Source organism: Vigna unguiculata, chromosome 5 (assembly GCF_037176805.1).
Source record: "Vigna unguiculata cultivar grain cowpea cultivar isolate G323 ecotype 2 chromosome 5, ASM3717680v1, whole genome shotgun sequence".
Lineage (NCBI taxonomy): Eukaryota > Viridiplantae > Streptophyta > Magnoliopsida > Fabales > Fabaceae > Vigna > Vigna unguiculata.
In genome coordinates, this window is record NC_140796.1 from 653,620 (window position 1) to 670,055 (window position 16,436).

Here is a 16,436-nt window from a genome sequence, read left to right on the forward strand (position 1 = left end):
AAGTCTTATCGTACTTTTTTATTTTTTTTTTCCAAATATTAAAGTTGTCTTTAATAGACCAAAATACACCTTAATTTTCACTATTTTGAATACAAATATAGTAATTTTAATTAAAGAATTTTTACCAGAAAAATATTTATATATTTGTGCATTTATATTTAAAAAAAATATATGTTCCAAAATTATTTTATTTCATAATATATCTGTTCAGTCGTAGGTTCTTTCTCCATTCACTTTTTTCTTTCTTATTAGAGATAGTGATAACAGATTTGGGTAGACGTTCACTTCCAAAAGCTTTTTCCTTACTTGCAAATAAGGAAATAAATATACATTTATGGTTAAGAAGGAATTTGGATTTTTTTTGAATTTTTTTGTGTTTTTTCTCTATTGTGTTTTCATAATACATCAATTACCACTAATTTTGATATTTTAAAATATATTAAAAAAATATTTAAAATATCTATACAGTATATTTTTAATGTTCAATAGAAGATAGTACAAAAAAACCAATAAAAAATCTGAACTTGTTAAGAAGTAAATATACATTTAATTACATGCAATGATATTCTCTTCTAAGAAATAACATGATACCCAATGATATGATAATTTGTTGCTAAACACTCACATTAACTTTGATCCAAAAGTAAGAGATTAATTAGTTCAAAGTAAACAAAAAAGTTAAATCAGACAGACCAATTTGTGCTGCTTGAGGATGAAAATGAATAAGCTAAAAAATTCACTGAATTCATAATAAAGAAACCAATGAGAAGAGAGGTTTAAAGCTTTCAGTGCACCCCCAAATAACTTCCGTTTCTCCATAATTATTCATAATCAATCATTGATTTTGAAGGTAATTAACATGAAGTAGCGGAAGCCTTTGAGGGTTACCGAATGCTTTCTCCTTTAAAATCCTTCACACACAATGATAAAACAAAAATAACAAACACCTATTTATAATCAGATGGTAGATTCATTCTCTCACATAATGTTTTAGACAACTAACGTGCACATGTTTTTTCTTTGATTCACCGTATTTTAGATAAGGTTACTTTATTGATCACAAATGGTTAGAATCTGTTCCTAATGAAACTTGGCTGCTTGTGGTTTCCTTTGCTTTTGACAAATAACAGGAAAATCCCAGCTACCATGTGGCACACTATGAATATCTTAATTATGTATTTTTTTTTCCTTTATAGAAATGTCTTAAAAATGCATCAGGAGAAAACTACTGAGATTCTGTATTGAGTTGACAGAGAGTGCAGACATTCTGTGTCTATCTAACCATGCATGTAATTGTGGCCATGAATTCAATTATCAAAGGCAGAGACGAAACAAAAAGTGCGTTGACATTCTGATATATATATATATATATATATATGCAGCAACAGTATTCAGAAACAGATACGATATTGCTTTGGTTGTGACTCTTCCCATGCAGAATAAGTTATCTGTCACAAGCTAACTGCACATTTTATATTCCTCCAAGCTCGTTACTTTTCTCAGTTCTTCCAATTTTTTAACTTATCATGTACATAATGACTTGTTCATCTACTTCCAAATAAGTTTAATCTTTATATTTAGGTTTTCTGTTCTATTAGCTCTCTATATTATTTTTTCATTCTCTATATTTAAGTCTTTGAAATACATTTCATTCAAATATCGCAACTTTAACTTAGTGTGCATCAAGCGATATCATGAAATGCTTGGTTGTCACATAAATGATAAAATATTTCATACAAACGCTGGCTATTCTTTTAAATTGATTCATACCTCTACATTTTCATTCTTTGGGTACATATACAGTGACATAAAAGATAAACTTAGTTGTCGTATCACAAAAAGATATATGGAAAATAAAAGCAAACCCGAGACATGGAGAACAGAATAATGAAGAGAAATCGACTTGACTTTGGAAAGTATTCGATTTAATTAACCTCTTTCAGAGACCAAGGGCCAAGCATTCTTGTCTATAAATACCAACCTAAAATGTCTTTCAGTAGTATCAAAACTGAGGTTAACAGAAGAATTCTTCGTGCTCCCTCAAAAGCTTCCAGTATTCAGTAAGCTAACTAAGATACTCGAATGCTGGAGGCTTTTGAAGGAATTTGAAAACTTACTTCTACAAATATGATCTATATTCATAGAGTGTTCTCGTGATTGAGAGAGATATTCGTTTGTGATTCACAAGAAATGACAACTATGTTCCCTCATTAAGGTAACACTAATTCTGAGGCCAAATATTTTATATTCATCCCCTAAACCAACTCAAACCGGCCCAGTTGTATGTTTTAATCAGAGAACAAATTTAGAGGAAAAAAAGGGGATGAAAAGTAGCTGCAAATGTCTAAGGCACTTATATGTATTGAAGTACTCACCTGTATTAGTTTCTAATTTTCTATACAGAAGCAATCATGTATAATCAAGCACCCCAAAATAGGCTGCAAAGAATGAAGGCATGGGAGTAACAGAGAGTAAACTCCCATCAGAAAAAAAGAAGAAAAAAAAAGAACAAATAATCAGAATACAAAGCATTAACAGAAGTTGGTCAAGCTCTCTGCCCTAACAAACCTCTTGGATACAACTTTCTCAACCTGTAAACAAAAAGCATAAGAGACATGCATAAATATGTTATTTTCATAAAGCATGTGGTTGTCTTGTGTCTCTGTATATCCGTTTCTGAAAACTACTTGAAGGCTTTTAAAATCTTAACACCTACTAAGTTTGAACAGATTGTTGGCATATGAATGAAATTATACACTGGATCAGATTAATTTTTCAAGTTCAATTTCATTTGGGAGGAGCAATTTATCCACCTGATTAGTTAATTCCTCCAGACATTGCATATTGAATTTAATTAAAAAGTCATAAATGAGTAATTTCTAGTTGATTGATCATATAGAAAATTTTACACTGGAAGCATACTAAATTATACTCTTCTACAGTTACCTCATGATAATATGACCAAGCCAAGGTACAAAGATGCGCAAAGAAATGCAAATGATATCATCCCCCTGAAAGTGGAATGCATCGGAGAACGGAATATTAATGACTAGTAATACAATTATAGGACATAAATTCAGTTTGTGAGTCAACAACTATTATTTAATAGAGTTTTAATTATGACAAAAAAAAAAAAAAAACTCCAAATTTCAATCCTAATAAAACCAGCAAATATTGGTCCAAAATGAAAGGATTATCTTGCATTCAAGCTTGCTTGGAATAGCAAACTCACCAAATAACTCCCCAGCCAAAACCATTACAAGGGCATGGACAAACTTCTGCAAATTTTTCAGCGTCACTAGAGTGGACTCTTCGAGATATTAAATCATCGTAAATATCTACATCACATAAATTTTAATCATGTGATATATAAGTGGTACCAGATATTTTATTATCCAAAGTAAAATAAACCATGTAGAAAGTGCTTGAAAGTATACCATAAACTGAAAACAAACTGTTCATCACACCTGAAAAGTAAATCATAATTAGTAGTCTATTTAGTTCAAATAAGTTTTGGAAAATGGAAGAAGAGGAACATACCAATAAAGAGAATGACATAGCGAAGGACATGGACTGTTGTTTTCTCTTGCAGAACCCAAATAACAGCGATAAAAACAATAAATCCTGATATTAAGATCGAGAAGAAAAATGTCAATGGCATCTTTCCATATTTTCACATTCTATGTGAGAAAATGAAGATCACAAAACTACTCACCAATACATAGTCCTCGAAGTGTCCACTTTTTGAATAAAAGTGTGTAAAAAGACAGGAAAAGGGAGAGAAGTCAGGACAAAAATAGGTTTCATATATTTGGTACAAAACAACTCTATCTATATTCAATCTTACATTTTTTGCAAGAAAGAGCACAACAATCAGAGCAGCAATAAAGCAACCAGCAGCAATTCTTGCGGTGAGAAGATTTGTGGACGCAAGTATCAAAGCCATTCCCCAAAAGGACGAACCAAGATCTAGAAGAGAATCAATCAGAATAATGGTAAATGCACTGAGAAGTGCTCTTATCAATTCAAATCACATGCATAAAAAGGTTAAGAAGTCTATCAACTCAAATACAGAATATCCACATATTGCATGTCACAATTTCACATCAAACCCATAGCACATTTGGGGGTGATGTTAGTTTTATAAGATTGTTATCCATAAGTCCCTGATTGTAAATGAACTTAAAAAATTGTCCCTCATTGCATTAACTGAAAAGTAAGGGAGAAATGCATTACATCCAGCGGGCAAGATCACCCAGTATATGCCACCACGTGTCTGGGTTACCCCACCCTCATTTGCATGAACCTGAATTCCCTCCACCTATTGAGATCAGACTAAAAATGATTCAGTATACAGAAGATACAAATAAAAGGAACCTTACATCAGAGCCAAATTTTTGAAATGACTCAGCCTCAATACAATAAGAACATCCTGGTCAGGACAGCTGTAAAAATATGCATAATGCTAATAATCCACAGTGAATATATTGTTATCAACAAGGTATATATACTTTGTTTAACTGGAACATGCAGCATTAATGCATCAGAATTCACAAAATTTACTGTATATAAATAAATTACGAAGCAACAAAAGTGACAAAATTCCTTAAAAGACTTTGAGAGTTTGTTTGGCAAAATTAGTTAATAAGCTAAATGGTAACTAGTAAACTAGCAGTTCCTAGTTGACAAGCTAACTACTAAGCAATAAGCTCACAGTTCATAAGTTCCTAGTCGATAAACTAGCTTACTAGATTAAAAATGTTTGATAGCTTCAACATCAAAGGGCATTAAGCTACAACATTTACAGTTTTTACCTTGCCACAAGTGAGCCAGCAAGCAATGGTATGACTGGCTTCATGCAGAAACACAGTGATAAGCTTAAAAGGTGTAAGTAGAAAGGTCCTCCACAGCTACAGCCACCACAACAACAAAGTAATATCACACAAGTAGATCAGTTATACAGCCGCTGAAACCAAAGTAAATATATATATATATATATATATATATATATGACATTTTAACCTAAATAAATCTACATGAAATGTGGTGTAGCCCAAATATCATGGTTACTAAATCAAAACAAGTATCTGCAAACTTTCCTTAGTAACCACTAACTATTTAAATATGGAGTAGCATACTACTAGAACAAACTAAGGACCTCGCTTTGAAAAGGTCTTTTGTCTAATGCCAAGACCACCAAGTTGTTCAACTTACGCAACCATGTCTAAATTTTAGGGATAAGCCCATCCAGAAGAGCTACCAAACTTTGATCCAGTCTCAAGTCACAACTAAATTGGGAAAAAAAAAAGTCAGGCGGAGATCACGAATAATCATTAACCCTCTTGCTATCCGACCACATACTTCTCTATCCAAAAAGAGAAAAAACAAAACTTGAAGGCAGAAACTTTCCCATGGTAACATCATTTGCCACTCCAATTCACAATCCCATTCATAATTAACAAAAATTTGGTTTTGAATTTGAGGGTGTTTTGAATGCAGAGAGAGAAGAAGTAGTGTACCACAAGGATTAGAACAGTGAAGGCAGCAACACAAGCAATGAAGATCTTCTGGTCATGGTCACAACAGTTCCTGAGCTCCCAGTTGGGCATAGCTGATTGAGCTCAAACGAAACTGTTATGAGGAATCGATGTGAAAGGATTGAACTTTGATGGAAGATGGTGATGGGTTTCTGTTGAATGAATCCTATGATTGAAGGAAGCGTATGGTTTGGTGGGGGTGGGAATCGCAAGCAACAAAGAGATGAAGGTATAAATCAAAGAAACACCATTCTATTTATTTATTTTTGAGACTCAATTTTATATACAAGAAAGAAGAAAGACAAAACGTTTAATTTGAGGTGTCCAACGCGTACATAAAGTCAACCATTTTTGTTTTATTGTTTTATTTCAGTTCTTTCTTTGGTGAACCGTTCAAGAATTTTGTTCATTTCAAATTTTGAATTTTGCTTCATTCAAAGAACTATGTACCATATACTACTTCCAATTTATCCGATAATTAATTATGTTGAGAGTCCCTTTATAGGTAAATAACTATATCACTCTTAAATAATAATTGAATATTACATTGTTGAACAAAACTGAACTCCAATACTTTAGATAAAACATGATATAAAAAAAAAAAAACTGAATAAAAGTATCACATTATAATTTGTTGGTCAAGTTTAAAAAAAAAAATCATTAACAATCATGATAGAGATTAAATAGTCAAAGTCAGTTAAAATTTATTGATTGGTTGTCGATTATATGGAATAAACTTGTAAATATTTATTGAAAGCTAAATTGAATTTGTTTATTAAAAAATAATGTCTTAATATATTGGTGATTAGTATATGTTAAAAAATATGTTTTTATGGTTCATTAAGAATTATTACACTTGTTTCACAAATTTTCAAAAAATACTACCAAAGATAAATTTTGAAAGTATAAAATTCTGTATATTTGTTTAAAATATACTTTTTATTAAGAAATACAGATTTAGTAAATATCATTCAAATATTGTTCTTCGCTAATAAATTTGTAAGAATAAGATTTAAAGATAACAAAATTGTTCAATAAGTTAAAATAGTAATTACTTTGACTATATTAACGTGTATTCTTATTTTCCTCTGTTTATGATTGATATAAGAAATAAAATATGTTTTTTTTTTAATTATTTTTTTATTATTATTGTTTCACAAATTTAGAAAATAAATAAATAAAGAAAATTTAAAAATTTAACTCCATTTCATTTTCTTTTCTAAAACTATAATCAATATATGTATTAAAAAATATTTAAAATTAATATGCATAACTAAAATGTGAATAAATTAAAAGTCTGTAACATATAATATAGCTAATAAAAATAAAACAAACAATCAAAAAGAGAAATTGAAAGTATAAATTTTATAAAAACATTATTTGTTAACTTTAACCGAATAACTTAATAGAATATCTTTAGTACTGTATTAAGGTTTCCTACAATAGAATAGGTAATCTTACGGTACTACAACATGCTCAATTATTCGGCATGGAGTAGTTCTTGCTTCCAATTAACAACAACTCATGATATAACAACAACAAAAATACAAAAAATGGATTTCAATTCAAACTGGTGGGGTGAAAAATATAATACAGATATGAAACTTGCATTTGCATATTATTTTGTTCAAAATTGGATTTAATCACATTTTTCTTTTTGAAAATTTGTTTCGGTTTCCCTCACTTGATGCTTGTTTTCAGGGTCTAGTTTAACTTAAAAGCTAACTTGAAAAACATACAAAACAAAGCCAACTCTAATAATCATCAATTCATCATATGTGAGTTCTGCACAGCAACAGGTGCCTGCTATGAAATTTATTGTTTCTGCATATAACACCCTAAGAAAATATAAACAAAAGAAGTGATTTTCATCTACCTATACATGAAACAGTCTCATGTTGAGGATCCCATGCATAGACGGAACACAACACAAAAGCACACAGAAGGGTAAGAATAATTTGTGGAGTGGAGTTAGTCCTTGTGAGGGGAATGACGACTATATTTACCCTGTGTTTGAGACCGTTCATCTCTTTCTTTTCTCTTCCGTGAATGTTTGTCTTTGTCATTAGAACTCCGGTGGTGTCGATGTTCTTTCTCAGATGAACTCCTGTTGTCTTTGTCTGTAGATCTCCGGTGAAGATGTTTGTCTTTGTCATTAGAACTCCTGTGTGGAGGTTCTTTCTCAGATGAACTCCTGTTGTCTTTGTTTGTAGATCTCCAATGAAGATGCTCTTTCTCGGATGAACTCCTCTCATGGTACCGACCACTCCTCTCTGATGAGCTCCTCCCACGGGAGTGATCATCATCTCGGTGTCTTGAACTCTTTCTGTGATGTTCTTCTTTAATGTCCACTGAACTTCTGAGGGTATCTTCCTTTCTGTTTCTGTTGTCGGATTCCCTTCTATGTTTATAATATTGTTCTTCCCTATCTGAAAGACTCCTTTCTCTTCTAGGAGGCGATGGAACCTTTACAAGCATTGACGAAAGCAAAAACAATTTACCAAACAATCCTAGACAAATTAAAATGATTTTGTAATTTTAATATCTTGAAATATAAAGATCAAATCATTATAAATAAAACATCTTGTCCAAATGAGATATGCTCCAAATGGTAAAATAACACCACCTGAAAGCGTGACATGTATCTTCCTTCTGGCGGATGGGGTATGCCAAGCTTCTTCAACTCCTCATATGGGATTGGTTTCCTGGTCAAGCAATAGAATCAGAAAATGAACATAGCCAATAAGTATGAGTACCAATAACCCAATAACCACATATGTATCGGTTCATCGTATAAAACTGGATGAAACCATTGCTGGCAACATGACAGTATCAGAATATTTTGAAATCGTGTCACAGAATATCATTGCATTTTGGCCAAATTCCACCCACATTCTCTCTTGTTTCAAAAAATCACATAGACCTTCTGTGAGAAAGAAAAAACTGTAAATGAAAATATAAAAACAACCAAGTCTCATCTCATGTCACAAGGTGCAATTGGGCCATTTTAAATTTTTGCAGTCCCCCTTTGTACAGCCTTCCAATCAAGTGAGAACACAAAAAGTTTGTGCAATGCAGACATATTTCTAGGAAAGACAGTGTAATCTTACTCTGATAATCAACCAACTTTGATAATGGTTCAATATTCACTTTTTTCATTTAACACAGATTATCACAAATCTTTCAAAACTAGGATATAACAATTCAGAAAAATACTTTTCAGATATGACTTGGGACAAGTGAATTGAAACTTACAAGGGTGCACGAAATGGTTTTTCTCTTCCCCCAAAACGAAGTTGCCCTGATTCCTTCTTACCACTGAGACCACCACCTGTAGAAGAGAACCAAATGTAATCAGACGGATCCTGGTCCATTAGATAGAAATGCAACTTGAAGAATGAGTCACTTTAACTGACCTAACCTTCTAGGAATCCATCCAGGCATCAATTGTTGTCTGTTGTAATCAACTATGATTTCACAATCATCAACAATCAAATGATGAGCATCCTGCAAAACGAGAAAATTCAATAATTTTCTATGCAGTATCGTTTAATAAAAAGCCATTTTTCAAGTCAGATGAAATCCTGATGATTTAATCTGCTATTTTCCCTGAGGATGTAAATTCAGAAGATTTTAGATTCAAAACATGAATGGTATGTTCTAATTTGTTGTTGAGTCATAAAGATTTGCTTTTGTAAGCTAAAAATTAAAGAGTTTTAATATGTTACCACACCATATATGCACGTCGCATCTCCCTTTCAGTTTCATATTCAACAAAAGCATAACCACGAGATGCTCCTGTCACTGCAACCAAATATAAATAATTTCAATGTTAAAACTTAAATCCTACAGCTTGACAATAATATGGCTAAAAGATAACTATATACATCATTCAAGGGAATGAACTCATAAAGTTGCCAAATCAATGGTAGGAATTTAAGACAAAAAATGTGGCTACACAAAATGTGGTACAAATAGCCCAGCTGGAAATGCTACATCTTTTTGTGAACGAACATTTAAAGAGACTCAATACGTATATTTTTCCAGTAGTTGAGGCAGATTATCAATAGACCAACAAGTCATTCCCAGATCTGTTGATAATTCTAACAAAAACAACTTCATGAATGAAATACATCGTTTTCAACCGTGTACAAATGCTACGACCACTATATTATCTACATAACATGGAAAACAATTTGTAGTGGAAAAACAATTTGAAAAGAACAGTATCCAGAGATTCCTGAGAGACTAGTTTAACATGGTTCATAAAATGGCTTAAATACAACAAAACGTAGTCAAATGCAGATCATTATACAAGCAAAAAATCAAGAAATCAAGAAAGACTCAATCATATTGACCTGCATGCTCAAAAGAAGCACCACTTGCATGTTTTTCAAAAGCATACAATATGAAAATGTAAGATATTAGAGCAGGAAGAAGAAATAACTAACAGGAACTGACAATCAAAGAAGGGTTAAGAAGTAAGGTAGATCAAAGAATGATACCAATGTCCCTGACCAAGCGCAAATTCTTCACCTGGCCATATTTACTCATAACCTGAAAGTTGAAAACACATTCCAAAGGCACTCGAATTAAGCTAGCGGATAAGTTAATTATGCTTTAAAAATGAGGTAGCAGAAGAAAAAAATGACAATATCCTCCATTATTTTGACAAAAATTGTAATAAACTCATGTCCATCCTGGAAGAATCTCACGAGCTTCAAGGACATAATTGATTTCAAATGTAGAAGCTATATGTTCCATTCCTACTATTGTTGATCGATTGTTTATGGGGTTAGGAAGGGTTAGAATAGAACCCTAAGCACGTATCCATTATTTCTTATCTCCCTTCTACAGAAAAATAAAATATCTACATTAACTAGAAAATAGGAAACAATTTTCTAGTTATCTGTATTTATCATGTATTGAAGGCAATATCGCTTGAACATATCATATTTGCACCCCATAGAAAAGAAAAGAAAAAATTGTACTTTGTGGAGAGTATCCTGTGTGGTGAGGCGAGAGAGACGAGCGACGAAGAGAGTGCAATAAGGGTCTCCAGTGGCCTTAGGATCACCAAGTGGGTCATCTGCAAAATTCAAATTTTAAGAATAGAAAGGAACCAAAATTGAAATAATTTATTAAAAAAGGAAGGAAAAAGAAAAACAGACAGAGGCCAATAGAGGAACATAATTGAGCACGATAAACGGCATTGTCGTGAGGAACAACATCGGTGCCGTCGATACTGCCAACTTGAATGGGATGGTACGAATCTGCATAGAATACTGAGCTCAAGTTTTTCGACCGAACACTCATAGCATTCCGATCTTCTTCACCACTAAAGGATGTAATGTTCTGGAGTCTATGGGGAAGAAGAAACAGAGAAAATGAAGATGAGGAATAATAATTTTGTTCAATAATATAGTTTTAATTTTAGAATTATGATAAAAGTTATTTTTTTATTTTATTTTCTTAACTTTTTTAACATAAAAAACAAAAAAGTGAACAAGTATCTTCAATAATGATATTAATAAATAATAATTCTAGGGTTCATGATTCTCTCTCATAATCACCTTAAACCCCGCACCTTCCTCCTCGGCGACTCTTCTAGGTTCAGCTCAACCTTGCACTTCTATCCTCTTTACTCACTTCGTGTAATTCTCAATCAATTTCACTCTTCCACATGTGCCGATTCTAGCAATTTATGTCACTTTTGAGTTAATCTGTTAAATCAATTTTCGTCGTCTTCTCGCGGAGCTTCTCCTTCACGGGCGCCGTCATCCTTTAGTTGCTCCTTTCAGGTTCGTTCTTATGAGTTACCAAAGTGTATACTTGATTCATAATTTGCGGATTAACCATAATATTATTGGTTGATTCACAGGGTGAGTATTTGCTACAATGAAGGTAAAGAAGGCTAAAAGAGACCTCCATAGAGGAGAAAAAAAGAAGAAAAGGAACAGGGAACAAAATACTGAAGTTGAGATGCATGCTACTGTGGAGGGCCTTGAAGGTGACTGTGCTTTGTTTTCATAATCATCATCACCCTTTTGTTTGGCTGTGTCTGATGTACAGTGTTTGTTTCAGCGGATAATGAAATACATGTTAGTGACGCAAAGAAGGAGAAGGCTTCTATCAACAAAAAAAGGAAGAACAAGGACAAAAGTCTACTTAGGAAACGAAAACCAAAGGGTGAAGAGGTTGATTTGGAAGAGAAAAGTGGTGAGTTGTAGAACATATATTCTATTTTCGATTGTTGTAGAACAATTGCTCGTACTCCTCTAATACTATATTGTGTTATTTTTTATTTGCTAGCAATGTTTGTCCCTGTTCTGGCATTTCGTATAGACATCTTTTTATAAAAGATTTGTTAACTATGTCATACTGGTGATGTTCATATATTTGGTTAAATGGTAACAGATGGAGTAGTAGACAATTGTCATTCTAGTGCTGAGGGGATCCAAGACTTTGGTGGTCATAGAGATTTGGATATTGGGGCTGTTGTCAAACCCGGTAAGAAAATACATTTTCTAGTTTAATTCGTTTTGTTGTTTTGGAATGTAATATTTGAATTTATGCATTGGTTTCCCTCATGAACTTTTTATCTTGTAGGTAGGTCAAAGAAAGATAAGAAAAAAAGGAAAAAGGAGGTTCAAAATTCCCAGGAAAAGGGAGAAGGGTACAACAATCAGAAGGAAGTTGAAAGGAAAAAGGAGGTCCAAAATTCCCAGGAAAAGGGAAAAGGGTACAACAATCAGAAGGAAGTTGAAGTTTATACTATTTCCTCTGGAGATGATGACTGCTCAAAAGGAATGAAAAGTATGAATTGTTAATATTAAGCACATTTCTTTTTGTTTGATTTAAAATCCAACCTCTGGACATCCATAGCTTTCACTTGTGTTATACATATATGAGGCGATGGGCATATATGTTTGCAATGCCAAAAATTGTGTCATATTTACTTCATTGCATTGCAAGTCTATTTAAATGCATTTTTGACTTTATTTGCAATAGTAAATGCCATATTAAAGATTTTTTATATCTCTGTCATCATTGGCCATCATCCACCACTACTACCTTCAGTGTTTGAACATTTAGAGATATCTTTTAACTTTATTCTTTCAATCTGTTGGACAGAATGGATTGTGATCCCTCTTTTTATGTTGTCCATATTTATTACCAATTTACTATTAATGATTATACCTAGTATAGTTTTTGAATGGGGCCTTTTGAATGAAAGTATAGAATGGATCGTGGAATACCATCAAAGCAGACCAGGATTGGAAGTATTGCAACATCAAATTGATGACTTTATAATTGCTCATGAAGAAAAACTGGAAGAGGTAAATTTTTTGACAAACATGCATGAAATGATAACAGAATGATTAGACACATTTATCATATTAATTTATTCTGTTTTGTGGCTAAATGGAAGTGCCAGTTAACCTTTTCCTTTGGACATAATTATAATATGAGTTTTGTGTATATAATATAATACTGACGTTGGCTATTATGTATTCAACTGGAGCTTCATATCCATGCCTTTAAAAAATATCTTCATTACAAAAATTGGGGTTTAACATATGAATCCCAGTTATAGTTGTCTCATTTTTTAGAGTTGTGTTGCCTCCATGTATTGTGCATAGGGTGATGCTTCCAGCTGATGAAGCTTGTATTTTTTGAGAATGGTATTTGGATCTGGAAGGGTGTTAGGATACAGAGTTATTCCAATTTGTACTTTATGGAGTGTACTCAAAACTGAATTTATGTAGTTCTCTGAACTTGCAAATTCAAACGTTTATGAAGGATTAGAAGTTCATTTTGATGTTGACTTTGTGGAGTGTACCATTTGTATAATTTCTTTCTGGGATATTTTTTTACTGCACAGATCAAGATCTACGATATTTTATTGTCTTATATGTTGAGTCAGTGGTAAAGAGCCAACAAGAGAAGCTCATGTTAGTGTTGTTGCAGACTTGAGGATGTTGTGGTTGTTATGAGTAAGTGGGCATAAAAGACTCGGTAGAATTAATAATGGATATATTATATAGAAAGCTAGGTTAGCATCTACTGAGGAAAGAAATGGTAGAATACTGCTTAAAGTGGTTTGATTGCAGTAGAAGATGATAGAATAGAAATCTCAATAAGGAGAGTGTCTCAGATGCAAGATAGCCCCAATAGTTAGAGGTGGAGAAACCAAAAAACAAAAAGCTTAGGCAAAATCATTCATAAAGGACTTAAATCTGAATGGAATTATGAGGTTTTGGTTTGTGATGAATCACAATGGTGCCCTTTTTGGAGGGGAACTAATGTTGGATTGGAATTGTATTTGCAGTGTCTGACTGCAAATCTAAATGGAATTGAGGTTTTGGTTTGTGATGAAACACAATGGTGCCACTTTGGGAGGGTACTCTGTTGGATTTGAATTGCATTTGCAGTATCTGACTGAAATGAAGTTATATGTGCATGTGACGAATTCTCCATTTTATCCCATGAGCATCTTTTTGAATTCCTTGAATGTTTAAGATTTTATGTTCATGACGTATGAATGCTCCCACTTTTTTTGTCTTTAATTTTGTTTTACATGTTATGATCTATGCAGGAAAGAAAGGAAAAAGAAGCCCTTGCTGCAGAAGGGGGGTGGACGGTTGTTGTACACCATAAAGGTAGAAAGAAAACTACCGATTCTGAAACTGGAATTGCAGTAGGTTCGGTTGCTCAAGCAGCCGTGGAAAATAAAATGGCCAAAAAGAAACGTAACGAAGTGGGTCTAGATTTCTACAGATTTCAAAAAAGAGAAGCACAGAGAAATGGTATAATTTCTTTTCTTGAAATTGACCTAAATGTTGATTACGGAGCTTTCTATCAAAGTTTGATAAAATTATTTTAGAAGCTGATGTCATTTGCTTTTCTTTTGTTTCTTATGAATTTCTTAATGTGTAAGAAAAGAAAACCCTAATGATTTCCGTTTCTATTCCCATGCTTGATTTATTTATTTGACTTTCCTTAACTTCTGTTGTGGTGAAGATTCACACCTCATCTTGGTTCACAAAATGAATGTCGTGTTGCTGTGGATTGGACTCCCTTAAGGAATATTTGATTATGTTTTGAAGTCTCTTGCTTTGTACCATGTATTGTATCATTCATAACTGCTGTTTGTTCAAGATTTTAAACCCATTGTGCTGCCAAGTTAAGATTTTATTCACAAATGACTGTCAGGAAAGAATATTTCTGGATATTCATGAAATGGATCTTATGTTGTTGCTATTGGTTGGAACTGCTTGAGGAATTATATGATTTTGATTAGATTTTGATTATCGTTGGTGGTCAAAGTGAGATTGATAAACCCTTTTTATTTTGTTTGCAGAGATCATGACACTGCAAAGCAAATTTGAGGAGGATAAGAAACGTCTGCAGCAGATGAGGGCTGCGAGGAAATTTAGGCCTTATTAATCAATGTTAAGATTTTCATTCCAATTTTGTCAAACGTATTTGTAGGCAATAGTTCATAACTATTGATAGAAAGGAAGATGGTTCTTGAATGTTAGACTTTCTTTGATGTTACAATTATCGAGGTTCTTGAATTCTTCCGTTATTACAAGATGACCGGGAAAAGATGGATACAAAAGATAAATATTTTTTGTGCAGTACCACTATGGTCATTAAAAATGTTTAAAAAGTCAACATAACTAATTTCATCGAAATTTCATTTCCCTTATTCACAAACTTGCGTAAAAAAGAAATAAAACTCATTAGATATATATGTACTTTATTTCTTCTCTATTTCGTACAAACATGACTCTTTCATTCTTTATAATATCAATTATAAATTTACATTGAAATGTGCATTTGTTTCGTTAAAATTGTGAGAAATAATTTTTTTTTAACACCAGTTCTGCATTCTCTGTATCCAATCCAAGTTATGCAATCGAGAAGGAATCTAACATATCACAATACAAGGCTTTGATATCACACTGACACTGTTGTTGATATGAGCATGTCGTGTCACAACTACGATTCACTTCAATCAATTACAGTATCAACTCATGCACTGTTCGCTGTTCAGCAACAACCTCGACAACACATTACATGTCTTTCGTTACGTGTGAGAAAACAGCCACTAACATTTCATGGCTTCTGTTTATGTATCAAGTTCATCACTAGGGACCCACATTCCATGCTTCTTCTTTTTCTTTCGTTTCAAAACATTGCATGCATGCATGCTTCTGAACTCTTCTCTTATTCTCCATCACAGTTTTTTTTACTTGTGTGCACTTTTAGTTGATATTGATCGTGCATGACACTGCCAAAACACGTCACCAACCAAATCGGAGCAGCAGAAATGTGGTTCTCTCTGTGTAATCACTCACATCATCTACACACATCCCCAGAGAAAAACTTTAATGTAAACCAGAATTTGAAACATTCTAAAGATAAAAACCGAGTTCACACAGCTAAATTAGATTTTTTAATTGAGGGGCTTCAAGCATTTCTTTTCATTTATCAGAAAATTATAACTTGCTACTAATGGATCAACACAGTACTAATGAATTATAATAAGGATATATGCAGAGTAAATAACCATAATAGTTACATAGGAAGCTAGTAAGGGATCTTCAGTTCCCACTGGAGTACATTAATGACCTGCAATCAATGTTATGTTCTATCATTAAGTGCATGTTTGTTTGATTTTTTAGATATTTAAAATGACTAAGAAAGACCATTCTTTTATATTATCTAAAGTAAACCAAACACGTGCAACTGAATCACCTGTGAATCTTGAAACTCATTAAAAAAAACTAATTATATTAGATTCCACTTTTAAATCTGAGAGAAAGTATTAGAAAGTACTGTCATTGGTTATATTTTTGTTGTAACAATCCAACACATAAATGGTAGTTG

General features: G+C 32.7%; 3 protein-coding genes across 3 annotated transcripts; 1 reads left to right on the forward strand and 2 right to left on the reverse strand.

The window, feature by feature from the left end:
• Nucleotides 1-2,331: 2,331 nt before the first annotated feature.
• On the reverse strand, nucleotides 2,332-5,801 carry LOC114183562 (peptidase M50B-like protein). The gene is made up of 10 exons (XM_028070632.2): nucleotides 5,520-5,801; nucleotides 4,815-4,910; nucleotides 4,237-4,321; nucleotides 3,848-3,969; nucleotides 3,716-3,740; nucleotides 3,541-3,624; nucleotides 3,438-3,467; nucleotides 3,233-3,338; nucleotides 2,947-3,011; nucleotides 2,332-2,591 (listed from the first exon to the last, which is right to left on the reverse strand). The coding sequence occupies exons 1-9, from the start codon at nucleotides 5,607-5,609 to the stop codon at nucleotides 2,948-2,950; spliced, it is 702 nt and encodes a 233-aa protein (XP_027926433.2). The 5' UTR covers nucleotides 5,610-5,801; the 3' UTR covers nucleotides 2,332-2,591; nucleotide 2,947.
• A 1,472-nt stretch (nucleotides 5,802-7,273) lies between these two features.
• Nucleotides 7,274-11,286, reverse strand: LOC114185402 (RNA-binding (RRM/RBD/RNP motifs) family protein). Its single transcript, XM_028073106.2, has 9 exons — nucleotides 11,111-11,286; nucleotides 10,709-10,899; nucleotides 10,529-10,626; nucleotides 10,043-10,094; nucleotides 9,271-9,341; nucleotides 8,954-9,044; nucleotides 8,793-8,868; nucleotides 8,164-8,242; nucleotides 7,274-8,003 (listed from the first exon to the last, which is right to left on the reverse strand). Exons 2-9 carry the CDS (start codon nucleotides 10,851-10,853, stop codon nucleotides 7,509-7,511), a joined length of 1,107 nt encoding a protein of 368 aa, XP_027928907.1. The 5' UTR covers nucleotides 10,854-10,899; nucleotides 11,111-11,286; the 3' UTR covers nucleotides 7,274-7,508.
• On the forward strand, nucleotides 11,095-15,118 carry LOC114185403 (uncharacterized). The gene is made up of 8 exons (XM_028073108.2): nucleotides 11,095-11,338; nucleotides 11,419-11,547; nucleotides 11,622-11,756; nucleotides 11,955-12,047; nucleotides 12,147-12,353; nucleotides 12,780-12,877; nucleotides 14,137-14,347; nucleotides 14,902-15,118. Exons 2-8 carry the CDS (start codon nucleotides 11,436-11,438, stop codon nucleotides 14,985-14,987), a joined length of 942 nt encoding a protein of 313 aa, XP_027928909.1. The 5' UTR covers nucleotides 11,095-11,338; nucleotides 11,419-11,435; the 3' UTR covers nucleotides 14,988-15,118.
• Nucleotides 15,119-16,436: the final 1,318 nt, after the last annotated feature.

Coding starts and splice junctions, on each gene's coding strand:
- LOC114185402 (XM_028073106.2), bottom strand. CDS start 10,853: ATGAGTGTTCGGTCGAAAAACTTGAGCTCAGTATTCTATGCAGATTCG. Junction 9,342..10,042: donor GCGCTTGGTCAGGGACATTG/GTATCATTCTTT, acceptor ATTTGGTTGCAG/TGACAGGAGCATCTCGTGGT. Junction 9,045..9,270: donor AGATGCGACGTGCATATATG/GTGTGGTAACAT, acceptor CTCGTTTTGCAG/GATGCTCATCATTTGATTGT.
- LOC114183562 (XM_028070632.2), bottom strand. CDS start 5,609: ATGCCCAACTGGGAGCTCAGGAACTGTTGTGACCATGACCAGAAGATC. Junction 3,970..4,236: donor GGTGATCTTGCCCGCTGGAT/GTAATGCATTTC, acceptor ATTCTCTTCTAG/ATCTTGGTTCGTCCTTTTGG. Junction 3,339..3,437: donor CAGTTTGTTTTCAGTTTATG/GTATACTTTCAA, acceptor TATGTGATGTAG/ATATTTACGATGATTTAATA.
- LOC114185403 (XM_028073108.2), top strand. CDS start 11,436: ATGAAGGTAAAGAAGGCTAAAAGAGACCTCCATAGAGGAGAAAAAAAG. Junction 11,548..11,621: donor TACTGTGGAGGGCCTTGAAG/GTGACTGTGCTT, acceptor TGTTTGTTTCAG/CGGATAATGAAATACATGTT. Junction 12,354..12,779: donor CTGCTCAAAAGGAATGAAAA/GTATGAATTGTT, acceptor ATGAAAGTATAG/AATGGATCGTGGAATACCAT.